This window comes from Macaca nemestrina, chromosome 12 (genome assembly GCF_043159975.1).
Source record: "Macaca nemestrina isolate mMacNem1 chromosome 12, mMacNem.hap1, whole genome shotgun sequence".
Lineage (NCBI taxonomy): Eukaryota > Metazoa > Chordata > Mammalia > Primates > Cercopithecidae > Macaca > Macaca nemestrina.
Genome location: NC_092136.1, coordinates 120,778,408 through 120,791,450, shown reverse-complemented (window position 1 = coordinate 120,791,450; position 13,043 = coordinate 120,778,408). Strand labels below are relative to the sequence as shown.

The 13,043-nt window shown below is 48.4% G+C and overlaps 1 protein-coding gene across 6 annotated transcripts in view; it reads right to left on the bottom strand.

The window, feature by feature from the left end:
- The window catches only part of LOC105476347 (glutamate ionotropic receptor kainate type subunit 4), a 484,554-nt gene that overhangs the window by 48,194 nt on the left and 423,317 nt on the right, over nucleotides 1-13,043 (bottom strand). For all 6 annotated transcript variants that reach the window (XM_071075720.1, XM_071075723.1, XM_071075724.1 and 3 more), the window contains one exon: nucleotides 254-367. In XM_071075720.1, coding sequence (XP_070931821.1) covers nucleotides 254-367 — 114 coding nt within the window. The remainder of the gene's footprint in view (nucleotides 1-253; nucleotides 368-13,043) is intronic.

The following is a 13,043-nucleotide window of genomic DNA, read 5'->3' as shown; positions in this document are numbered from 1 at the left end:
TGAATGACCATTCTTGGTCATCGCTATTCAGAGAGGCAGAAGCAATTTTTACTGGAAAGCCCACAAGCATGACTCTTCCATCCCTCCAGTTTGCAAGTTTGTGCAGCTGATAGGAGAAAAAATAGCCCAGCACATTTGCATTTAAGTCTTGAAATCTAAATATTTCCGTGAGTCATTCATTATTCCCGTATAACTCAGTGTTTGCATGCAAATAACTTTAATGACATAAATGCTTATAAAATAAGTCTCTTACCATATGAACGCGGTAAAGAATGCTAATTCCCAGAGTCATGAATGGCTTAGAGAAATCAATCACCTTCTCCCGTTCAGCTGTAATGGTGAGGCCTGCCACTGCCAGATCTGCTTTCTGAAAGGAACAGAGACAGCCTGTCAGTCGGGTGGCCACAGGAGACGAGGTACAGAGACTTGCGACCAGCAACCGTCACTGCTATTGGAGATGTGATGCTGGTCTGGCTTCTTGCTTGAGGAGTGGCTCTAAGTCAACAAAGCATACAGATCTGAATGATCACTCACAAAAGTACATGGATATTGAAGCTATAACTCATGTTCACTTGCCGTTAGATCCCTTTCAATACATAAACCATTTTAAAAACGGGGGTATCACTACTAGACTGTTCAGAGACGGTCTCAAAGTGTCCTAGGGTAGGGGCTCGGGAGGAGGAAACTGGCAGATTGGGCTCCTGCGTTCTCAATAGCTTTTTTTTTTTTTTTTTTTTTCCAGAGACAGGGTCTCACTCCATCACCCAGGCTGGAGTGCAGTGGCGCAATCTCAGCTCACTGCAACCTCTGCCTCCTCAGTTCAAGCGATTCTCCTGCCTCAGCTTCCCGAGTAGCTGGGACTACAGGCGTGGGCCACCATGCCTGGCTTATTTTTGTATTTTTAGTAGACACAGGGCTTCACCATGCTGGCCAGGCTGGTCTCAAACTCCCAACCCTGTGATCTGCCCGCCTTGGCCTCCCAAAGTGATGGGATTATAGGCATGAGCCACCATGTCCGGCCCATTCTCAATATTGAGTAGTGTTTGTTCTGTTCAGTTGACAGAACTCCACTGAGTGCTTATGGTGTGTAAGAAACTTTGCTGAAGGGGGCTACAATGAAAAGTAAAAATGCTGCAACCACAGAAATCAGAAAAACCTTAATGCAACCCCATTTGTCCCACAGTGAGGAAGCAGAGACTTGGAAACTGAGCAAGTGGCCCAACGTCACAAAGCTCATCCCGGCTGGCTAGGATTCAGGCCTCCTGGATCACCGGCCACTTACGTCGCTGTCCAGGTGAAACTTCAGGTGTCATTAGTAGACCCAAAGAAGAGTCTCGATGGTGGTTCTCAAAATGCTATCTAGGGGGCCACCGACCTCAGAATCACCTGCTGGGTCAGTTAACATGTGAATTCCTGAGTCTCATCCCAGACTTCCTAGATCAGACTTTCTGGTGGTAGGACCCCGGAAGCTATATTTGTAAAAAGCTGCCCTGATGATTCTACCTTATACTGTACTAATTGTTAAGAGCCATATTTTTATGACCTGGCCGCTATGTCTCAGACTAGCCTACAACGATTTACATTTTCTAATGCTGGGAGATCAGCTGATGCAAGAGATGAAATACGAAAGTGAAGTGTGGTCCAACAATCTACAAACAGGCTAATGAGTTCTGAATGACTACGTACAAACATTGCAAAGAACGCAGGGAGACAGGCCCACATTTTACACACCAGGGAATTATGATGTGTGTATGGGAAGGATAAATTCGTTGGCAAAGGTCAGTTTCTTCTCCACCTCAACTCCAATCCTCCATCACCAATTCAGGTTCCACCCCATAAAGCAGTCACACGATCCAGCACAGCTTAACAAACTTGGAGCCTTATACAGTGAGGTCATCCTTAAAAAGCAACTAGGGTGCAGATGAAAATAGAACATGTGAATGATTCATTCTGTATTTCTCCAAGACAGTGCTGATGACTGCTAGCAAGTGAATCGACCCTTGGGTTCAAAGTGAGGTTTGATTAGAGGATTATTAGCGCCTTCATTTAGGGGACTCTTTAGAGGGTTGCTTGGGCCGTTCGGAGCCTCAGCCCCTCCACAACAGAGGCACTGATTTGAATTCAGCTTTTGAGCACAGGTGTCAGGCAACAGAAACGAACCAAACTGGTAGCCAAGCCCTACCTGAAACTTGAGGGGTGGAAACAAGAGTTAAGTGGGCTGCAATGAAGAAACTGGAGGAAAGATGGCAAGATCAGAAAAATTAAAAGTGTTGAAATGGGCAAGAGGTAAAAGTGGCATCTGCTCCTTTCTCTGGTTGTTTTTTAAAAAATCCGTATCAATGAACCAAAGTCAACAACTCTATCCTCAATTTTATTTTCCTCACACCCTGCTTTCCTCCCAAACGGCAAACTTTGGATTGAAATTTGGAAATCATTTCACAAGTCGATAAAAGTTGGCCAACAGTGACATTATGCCAACACAATTCCGCAAGTCCCTATGGAGACACATCTGGAAATGGGCAGCAGCTCCCTACAGGGTTCTTCCCTGGGCACACAGAGAATGAGCACACGCCGAGGGAGAGCTTGCGCCCCATGTTTGGAGAGCGCATTTCTGTCTACTCACTCACTGACACTTCCCTACAAACAGGGAACCAGCTTCATGCGCACATTGTGGGCACATTCCTGCCGGCCCCAGTCTTTCTTTCCTTTGTCCCCAGTCAAGAGGACGCTGGGGGTAAGGGAGGCAGGGAAGGAGACAGGAAAGGGCAGTGACAAGCTAAAGGAGGCCATGAAGGGTTTGTGATGGTAGTTTCTTGCACTTAATATCATAGTCTCAACATAGAGGAGCAATTACCTACTTTAGCTTGAACGCACTGGGGTATCAGCAACAGTCACATGGGATCAGATTATTCCAATCACATGTGCATTTGTTATTTTACCTTAGTTAAAAAGACATTCTGGCTGGGTGTGGTGACTCACGCCTGTAATCCCAACACTTTGGGAGGCCAGGCTGAGTGGATCACCTGAGGTCAGGAGTTCGAAACCAGCCTGGCCAAAATAGCGAAACTGTCTACTAAATATACAAAAATTAGCTGGGCATGGTGGTGCACGTCTGTAGTCCCAGCTACTGGGGAGGCTGACACAGGAGAATCACTTGAACCTGGGAGATGGAGGATACAGTGAGCTGAGATCATGCCACTGCACTCCAGCCTGGGCAACAGAGAGAGACTCCATCTTAAAAACAAAACAAAACAAAAGACATTATGCTATAAAGCAGCCTTCAGATGAAGAGATAATGTGCCATGAAAGCAAACTAGTAAGTTGGGGGACTGCAATTCCACCCAGGAGTCACTGGTGTAAGAAGCTGAGGGGCATGTAGAATGCTGAGGGGCATGTTCAATGACAACTCATCCAAGCCCTTCTGCTCCTCTGCCTCCTGAGGGGACAGGTGGGGGCCAGGCCAGGCAGGGGTGGGCGTGCTCTCCAGCAGAAAGAGCAGGGAACAGGACATCAGAAGACCTGGCTTTTGGTGACTGCTCCTGCTTTCATAGCCACTGAAGTACACTGAGCTCCATCGAGACAGCACCAGGGCAAGTGAGAACCAGATGGGCAATCGGCAGCTCTGTGCCTTGCTGAAGACAAATAGCTAAACACAGGCAAAGAAGACCCTAAGAAGCTGAGAGGCAAAATCTCATCAGGTGCACAGTCTGTGCAAACTTGCTGGGAGGAGCAGGAGAAGCAGCACCCAGCTGTCTCAGTCAGCTTTGCCAAGTTTTCTCAGAAGTACTCAGTGCTGCAAGGCCATGTCTGCTAAAGAGAAGGGAAAATCTGCGGACAGGGCAAAGGTGGAAAAGGCCTGTTATGAAAGAGAAAGGAAACCGGTATCTCTCCTAAAGGGGAGACAGAAAAAACATTAAAGGATCCTAACACACCCAAGAGGCCTCCTTTGACCTTCATCTTGTTCTTTCCTGAGTACTGCCCTCAAATCAAAGGAGAACATCCTGGCCTGTCCGTTGGTGATGCTGCAGAGGCGCTGGCAGATGTGGACTAACACGGCTGCAGATGACTAGCAGCCATATGAAAAGAGGGCTGTGAAGCTGGAGGAAAAATGCCAAAAGGATATTGCTGCAAACTGAGCTAAAGGAAAGTCGATGCAGCAGAAAAGCGAGTTATTGGGGCTGAAGAAAGCAAGGAAAAAAAGGAAGAGGTGGAAAACAAGGAAGATGAAGAGGAGGAGGAGGAAGATGAAGAAAACGAAGACCAGGGTGATGATGATGAATTTGGTTCTAGAGCATTTTTTCTTGTATGTGAAGCATTTGACACCCACCCCCCATACAAAACCCATTCCTTTTGAAGAAAATAAGTGAAATGTAAGGCTATGTAGGATTTGTTTTTTAACTGTACAGTATCTTTTTTTTTTTTTTTTTTGTCTAGTTAACACACTACTGAATGTGTCTTTAGATAATCCTGTCTTGGTGGTATTTTTAATGGCCACTAACCTTGCCTGACACAATATGGGGTTGTGAGTTGGCACAAAAATTTAAAGCAGGTTCTTGGTGCACAGCACAAAGTAGTTATGTATGGGGGCGGTGGCTTAACCATCTTTAGTTGACTCCGATGAAGCTTACACATGATAACTGTCGTTCTGTTAACTGAGTACCGCTCTGTAATTGCAACAACAAAAAAGTGGCAGCTGTTTGGTTGACATTCTGAATGCTTCAAAGTACATACCATTTTTATTTTATTTATTTATTTTTTATTATTTTTATTTTTTTGAGACAGAGTCTCGCTCTGTCTCGCCCAGGCTGCAGTGCAGTGGCACGATTTTAGCTCACTGCAACCTCCACCTCCCGGGTTCAAGTGATTCTCCTGTCTCAGCCTCCCAAGGAGCTGGGAATACAGGCGCCTGCCACCACGCCCGGTTAATTTTGTATTTTTAGCAGAGATGGGGTTTCACCATGTTGGCCAGGCTGGTCTCAAACTCCTGACCTCAGGTGATCCACCTGTCTCGGCCTCCCGAAGTTTTAAAATTTTAAACCAAAAAGAACCGTGACTCTTGTCACTTGTGGGCCACAACCTCATCATGACCTTAGGCAAATTATTCCACCGTCCGGAATAGTGTCCTCAACTGTAAAACGAAAGGGTTCAAGCAGAGGTTCTCCAAGCTCCTTTCCGGCTGTCAAATCCCCGGCTTTAATGTGCCTGACTAGAAGAGGCAGAACGTACACGAGTGGCGCCCACTTTGCTTAAGCGGATGATGGCGGTCAGCAGTATTGAATACTCTGAGGAGGAAACTGATGACCAGACTAGTCAGTGAAGAGCAGCCGCTAGCAGGGACATTTGATTTTAGGGAAAGAAATTCAGAAAGGGGCCAGCTGGGGAAGGCAGGTCTAAAATCATAACCCAGGGGGGATGGAAAACCAGAAAAGGCTGGGACCATTTGAGCCACAGGGTAGGTCTGCCGGAGGAAGAAAAAGACTGGTGAAGGGAAGCAAAGAGTGCTCCATGCATCCCATGTGCCTGGCTGTGGCACGGGGCGGATGTGCGCCCGCACAGGGGTACAGAAATACATTCCCTCCGAGAGAAAGACTTCTGTCTCCTCTCCCTATTTTTGACTGAAAGTGTTCTTTGAAGAGCTTTGTGTTCTGCCTCTGAGAGGCCCCCTCTTTTATCTCCTGGATGTTTGTAGAGTTTACAAGGGGAGGGCAGGCAGGAGCCTGCCTGGAGGTGACTTCCAAAACATACTCTCTTTGACCTCCTGGAGATTAATAGGGGCCATGCAGCTGCCACCATTTCTATCAACGCCTGAAGGCTTGGTGTGGCCACTGGTCCTCTCCTGGGACATGAGCCTGGCTGGGAGGAAGATGAGCTTTCACAACAAGGCTGTGATCTGCATCTGCCTGGGCCCGCTGCTCCCACTCGGCTTCCTGAGAACGGCATGAGGAGCAGTCTAATGGCAGTACCAGATCCGGGACCATCAGAAGCCAGCAAAGCCTTCCCATCTCCTTCTCTTCTTTTTCAGACAGCTGTTGCCGCCTTTCAGGCAAAATTCCGTCCCTCTCACTCAGCAGTGCCCTAGCACCATGGCGCTGACCTCTTTTTTTTTTTTTTTTTGAGATGGAGTCTGGCTCTGTCGCCCAGGCTGGAGTGCAGTGGTGCGATCTTGGCTCACTGCAAGCTCTGCCTCCCAGGTTCACATCATTCTCCTGACTCAGCCTCCCGAGTAGCTGGGACTACAGGCACCCGCCACCGTGCCCAGCTAATTTTTTATATTTTTAGTAGAGATGGGGTTTCACCGTGTTAGCCAGGATGGTCTCGATCTCCTGACCTCGTGATCCACCAGCCTTGGTCTCCCAAAGTGCTGAGATTACAGGCGTGAGCCCCCGTGCCCGGCTATGACCTCTTGCAGCCTCAGGCCTGCCTCCTCCACCGGGCCTGGTTGCCCTCCCTTACACACAGCCATGCTAATGGGAGGGTGGGATGGGTCAGGAGACCTGCCAATGCCTCTGCTCCTTGACGTCCAAATGTCCATGTGCAACTCACTTCCCTTCTCTGGAACTCATTTTTCTCCACTGTAAAATGGGGCAATACCTGCCTATCAATGTTATGTGAGAGTCAAGAGAGATGTTGGTTGTGAAAGAGCCTTATAAATCATAAAAGTGTAGAGTGCTGCCCTATCAATAAGGGGCTAGCAAGGCAGTAGAGGGGGTAATTGGACTTAGTTTTCAGCATGGCCTAGAACTACTTGGACTCGCACTCAACTTACTTGTTGTATGACCTTGGGCATGTCATTTATTCAACTTTTTCTAAGCCTCAGTTTGCTTATCTATAACGTGGGGATAATACAGTATCTAGCTCCTAGAACTGTTGAGAAGATGAATGAGGCCACGTCTGTAAATGCTGAGCATGGGGCCTGGTTCAAAGTAAGTAGCCAGTAGGTATTTGCTGTTGGGATGACAATGCTGCTGCTGCTGCTGCTGCTGCTGCTGCTGCTATTGAACTTGACAATGAGGATCATCTTAGCAAGGGCTTATGGAGACCTTATGATGAGTTGTGGGCATGTTTGGAGGCAGGAAGGCCTGTTCCGTGTATGTGCAGCCCTAACTGGTCACCGCGTCCCCCACTCCGCCCCCTGCGGCCTTTCCCGGGTGACCTGGAGCACACACACAACTATGTTGACACAATGTGCTTCTCTGGTGTGACTCTGTCCCTGTGGACCCATGTGGGGTCCAGGCCTCCCATACCTCATGCTGTCTGTCCTTTGGAAAACTGGGAAAAATCCAGTACCTAGCTTGGAAAGCCAGTCATTCTCCCCAGCCCCTTCCTCGAAACATGATTCTCCTTTGGGGAGAATGAATCACATGGCCTCTCCAGCTCCCTTTGAATCCTCTTTCAGATCCTCTCTTCTATCTCTGATCAGCTTCCAGATCTTTCTTCTCTGACCTTTTTACACGGCACCCCCTCACCCCAGCTTTCTGCCCTTGGGGAGGCCAGCTGCCCCTGCCCCCTCTCCATGCAGGCAGCTTTCTTCAACTCTGCAAGTCAGGCCTCCACGTCTCCTGTTTCACCTGCTGCTGGGGCTGCAGAGTGCCTCCCATTCTTTGATGTCATTTAACTCTGTAACTGTGTTACTTAACTCTGGGAAGCTTTAGGAGCCTACAGTTGGGATGAGAAAACGCTACCCAGAACAAGCATTCCTGGAAACCTTCATTCCAAGGTAATTGTCTCTGGAGATCCCCTGTATATTGAAAAGTCTTATGGAATTTCAAGCAAGGCCAGGCCTGAGGCTGTGAAAATGAGGCTGGCGTTATCTGTGAACACCCAGATAGGAAGCAGCTCTGTGCCCAGCAAGCCTGGCTTTCCCGGGAGGGATAAAGCACATTTGGCTCTGGATGAGGATATGGGCTGAGGGTAACATGGGGCTGCTGAGCTCACTGGGAGATTTCAGCGTGGGCGGGGGCTGCCTGCAGAGCCCATTGCCCTCTCGCGGCCTATTTCCTCCTCGCTAATGCTCAGTGTACCCTCGCAGCTCTCCACTGACTCTCTGCCCTGCACCAGGCAGTGTGCAAAGTGCTGGGATACTACGGTGAACAGATACAGGCACAGTCCCTGACAGCAAAAAAAAAAAAATTGCAGGCCAATAGAGGAGGCGAACAGGTATCAGATTGTTAAAAAACAAAACAAAACAAAACAAACCTTGTAAAATTGCATGCGTGCTGTGTTTATAGTGCGTTTATAGAGGGGTTATATATGGCACCATGAGAAGGTGGAACAGGGCTTGGGCAGAGCCTAGAAGGTCCACAGGAGTTTTCCCCCGATGAGACTCAGTTGTCTGAACACGGGTGACCAGTGAGAAGGCCTGGGTGAGTATTCCCACAGAAGGTACAGCGTGTGTCAAGGCCCCGATGCAGGAGGGAGCTTGGTGCTTTCCAGGGGCTGTGGGAAGGCCAGAGTGGCTAGAACACACAGGGCCAGGAGCGTGCTGTCAGATGAGGCTGGAGAGGCAGGCAGGGAGAGAGGATGCAATGCCCCCGAGAGCGGTCAGAAGATCCTAAAGTATTTTCTACAGTGAATGTCCTACGGTATCGGACTTGTAATATCAATACAGCTAATACCCGTATTTCTTCCTATGTGTCAGACACTGAACTAAGCCCTTTACATGTTACCTCACTCAGTACCCACAAAACCTCTATGAGACAGGTTACTCATTACTATTATTATCCTTATTGAACAGATAAGAAAACTGAGGCACAGAGAGTTCAAGTAACTTGCCCAAGGTTGCACAGCAAGTAAGTGGCAGAGCCAGGATTCAAACCCACTTAATTTGGCTTCAGAGTCTGCATGCCAAATTTGCCGCACATTCAATCGGCTCTAGCGAAGAAAAAGATTGAAGGGAGGCAAGAAAGGGCCCTTTGCACTTTTCTCCTCACTCGCTTGCCGTGTATATCACCACACTCCAGGCAATGTGGTCTCCACCCCATCACTCCACCAATGCCACTCCGGCCAAGGTCAGCATGACCTCCATGGTTCAGTGACCAAGGGGTGCTTAAGTCCTTGTGCTGCCAAGTCTCCTAGCCTGCCATTCTCTCCAGTTCCTGCAGGGGCTCTCCTAATAAGGCCAAAGTCAAAGCCATAGCTCTGCTTCCCTCCACCTGCTCTGACCTGTGACTACATTGCCTGGGTCACTGGCACCAAGCCAAACTGGGTTCAAGTCCTAGCCCTGCCAGTTACTAACAGTGTGACCTTAGATAGGTGTGATTTCTCTCCCAGCTCGTTTTTCTTATCTGCAAAGTGGGGATAATAATTGCCCATTCAGAGATGTTATGAGGACGAAGGAAATAATACATAATACACAAAACATTTTACCTGGAATAAAGCGGGTGCTCAGTATTTCTAGCAAAACTCACTTATGCACCACCACAACTGCACCTGTCCTCCCTCTTTAAGAAATTATTCACGACTCCCACTCCTCTGCAGTCCAGTGTGTGGGAGTCTGGCCCTCGTGGTCTGCCTACTCCTGCAAGTTCGGCCCCATTTCCATCGCTCCTCTCCCAGACACTGCTCCTCCCCTGCAGCCAGGCCAGCTCAGCTGGCTCTCAACACACCTTATACTTTTCTGCAGTTATATTTACTCCACATCAAAAGTCCGAACATCAACTCCACCTACTCTCTTCAAGGTCTTTTCAAAGTTTACCATCCTCATAAAGCCTTCTCTGATCATCTTCCCAGGCATAAGCCCTCCCTTCTCTGTCACCAAAGAGAGAAGGCAACGCTTGTGCCACCCGCCGTGGCATATACTATAAATTTCCTTGTATTAGCATAGGAGGCCTGGACTCACTCCAACTCTGCCACCTATGAGCTGCGTGATCTTAACTTCTCTGTGCCTCAGTTTTTTCATCGATAAAGTAGGGATAATGATAGTTCCCACCTCCATGGAGCTTCTATGGGAATCACATGAGTAACCCACACAAAGCTTAGGCCTGACACAGATAACTCACAATAAATGTTAGCTCTTACTATTACTGCTGTTGACATTTGTGTGCATATCTCATCTCCACATTAGATAAATTTCCTGAAGCAGGGATCAAATCTTAAAAAAAAAAAAATTAACATAAACACCATTTCAAAGCTCCCATTAGCCCTGTTTTGGAGACAAAGAAGCTGAGACCCAGAGAGGTTCATAATTTGCTCAAATACACACAGCTAGGACATGAAGAAAGCTAGCTTCAGACCCCCATGTACACATTCTCAGACTGTGCGCTTGGCTTTCTTATTACAGCACGGTTCGTAGTGACTTTCCCCAAGAGGGCACACAATCAGTCCCTAGTGAAGAGCCAGTACAGCCAAGGCGGGGACCCCCCTAAACGTGGCCCACCCTCGAGCCCCTTCTTGCTGGCAGCTGAAGCAGGCTGATTTCTGACAGATGCCTGTATGCAGGAGGGATTTTTGTCAGGAGGATGGAACATTAGAACCAGAGTCAGGTCATGCTGCGGATGCGATCCGACACACGTCCTCATCCTCCAGCCTAAGGAAGACTTGAAGCAGTAGGTTCCCCACTAGAGGGCGCCCTTCTCCCCTTGCCCCGCCCCAGACCCGGTTCCCTCTAACTCGTTGGACAGCGTCATGTGGGCCGCCCAACCAGAAGAGGAAGGGCCCATTGCTCCAACCTGGCTTAATGCAGCTGTCAGCGGAGGGGTGTTAATTATAGTCCGGGAAGGAATGGAGATGCCAGGCCCAGGCTGAGCCAGAGGCCGGAAGACTGGCTCCACGGAGCTGCTTCCAAATTCTCCCTAGGCCCCAGTCCTTTTGTGCTGTGCAGTTGAGCAGAATAACATCTGCATCTCAGTCCATTTCAAATTAGATTATCTGCTCACTTCCTGTCTTTTGATCAATTCGCCTGCGGGCAGCTTTCTCCCTCCAACCCGCACCTACTGAGATGCTCAGGGAACTTGCCAGGACTCACTGGGGTCACTGAGCTGCAGCGCAATGGGATCAGAAGAAGGCAGGGAGGTTCACTCCCACTACTGGCCCACACGAGCATCTGCAGGGTTCATCCTTTATACTTCGGCGTCACATGCCTGGGAACGCAAACACACACATCTGCTCTCCTGCCACATGAGTCAGGCTGTCTGCCCACGCCATCCGCCGCAGGCTGGAGACAAGGAGAAACTCTTAGGGGTCACATGGCACCCGCAAAATATTTGGTGTCCTTGTCCACTGAGGAGACTGGATGCCAAGCCCACCACTTCTCCCTTCTTTCAGAACCAGGATATAGGAACAAAGATCAGGGAATAAGGGAACAGTAAATAGCACCCAATTGTTCACCTGTGCCAACACACACACACACACACACACACACACACACACACACACACACACACACACACACACACCGTGTCTTTGCTAACCAATGCGAGCCCATGTTTGTAGAAAGCATTCCTGCTCACTGGGCCAAGCCTATCCACAGCAATGCTTGAAGAGGCAGAGGCCCAGCGGAGCATTAGCATTCCTGGGGAAGTAGCAATGTCATCCGCAGGTCCAAGTGCTCCCTAGTGCTATTTCTCGAGGTTACAGCTTACTCTCGGGGCTGGATGAATTTCTCTAGAGTTAAATTAAAGTCCCCATGAAATATTTAGTTGGCTCGGCACAGGGCTGTGTTATTGGCGTATGGAGGGCAGATTTTAGGAAAGAACCAGCGCTAAGGAAAGAAGGGGCTGGCGGTTCATTTGCAGGTGAAATTATGTGGCACAGAGGTCCAAGCTAGCTCAGGAGGCCAAGCAGATACTGTTTACCCTTGACCCTTTCATCACAGGCTCCCGTTCACTGGCCCACGAATCCTCTTGCTTTTTGGCGTCAGGCAGATGCGTGTTTGAATCCTGGCTCTGCCATTCACCAGCTGAGCTACTACCAGAAATCTGAGCTTCAGTGTCTTCATCTCTAAAACAGGCAAAATAACGTATACTTCTTATGATTGTGGTGAGGATTAAATCCAAGTCCCTGTGTAAACAGAGCTCACATGCGGTTCTGCTTCTTACAATCCCCTCTTCCCACTGCAGCCAGAGGGGTCTTTGGGAAAGCTAAAGCAGATGATCCCATTCTTCTCCACGTTGCCTTCTTGCTTTCTTTTTTTTTCCCTTTTTCTTTTTTTTTTTGAGACGGAGTCTCACTCTGCCGCCCAGGCTGGAGTGCAGTGGTGTGATCTCGGCTCACTGCAGCCTCCACCTCCCAGGTTCCAGCCATTCTCCTGCTTCAGCCTCCAGGGTAGCTGGGATTACAGGTGTGCACAACCACGCCTGGCTAATTTTTGTATTTTTAGTAGAAACAGGGTTTCACGATGTGGGCTAGACTGGTCTCACACTGCTGATCTCAGGTGATCTGCCTGCCCTGGCTCCCCAAAGTGCTAGGATTACAGGCGTGAGCCACCACGCCCAGCCCACCTTCTTAATCTTTTTCATGCCATGGACCTCTTTAACAGTCTGTTGATACCTGTTCACCTCTTATTTTAAAATGTTTTAAAATGACTACATAGAAATTCAGTTATAAAAATTTGTGTACACCTTTTTGTGGTATAGTGGTATCTGTGCCTCTTTACATAACAAGAGCTGGAAGTAGGTCTAATAGCAACACTAAATTAATACCATTGGTGACAAAGTCACAGGTGTGGTTAATACCACGAAGTTTTGTTGACCACATTCATAATCGAAGGAAATATTACATTTCTGTTTGAACTTAGAAAAATATATAGATGTTAATTTTTCCTTTCTTTCTTTCTTTTCTTTTCTTTTTTTTTTTTTTTTTTTTTGAGACAGAGTCTCACTCTGTCACCCAGGCTGGAGGGCAGTGATGTGACGTGGGTTCACTGCAACCTTGCCTCTCAGGTTCAAGCGATTCTCCTGCCTCAGCCTCCTGGTAGCTGGGACTACAGGCACGCACCACCACACCCAGCTAATGTCTGTATTTTTAGTAGAGATGGGGTTTTGCCATGTTGGCGAGGCTGGTCTCGAACTCCTGACCTCAAGTGATCTGCCCACCTCAGCCTCCCA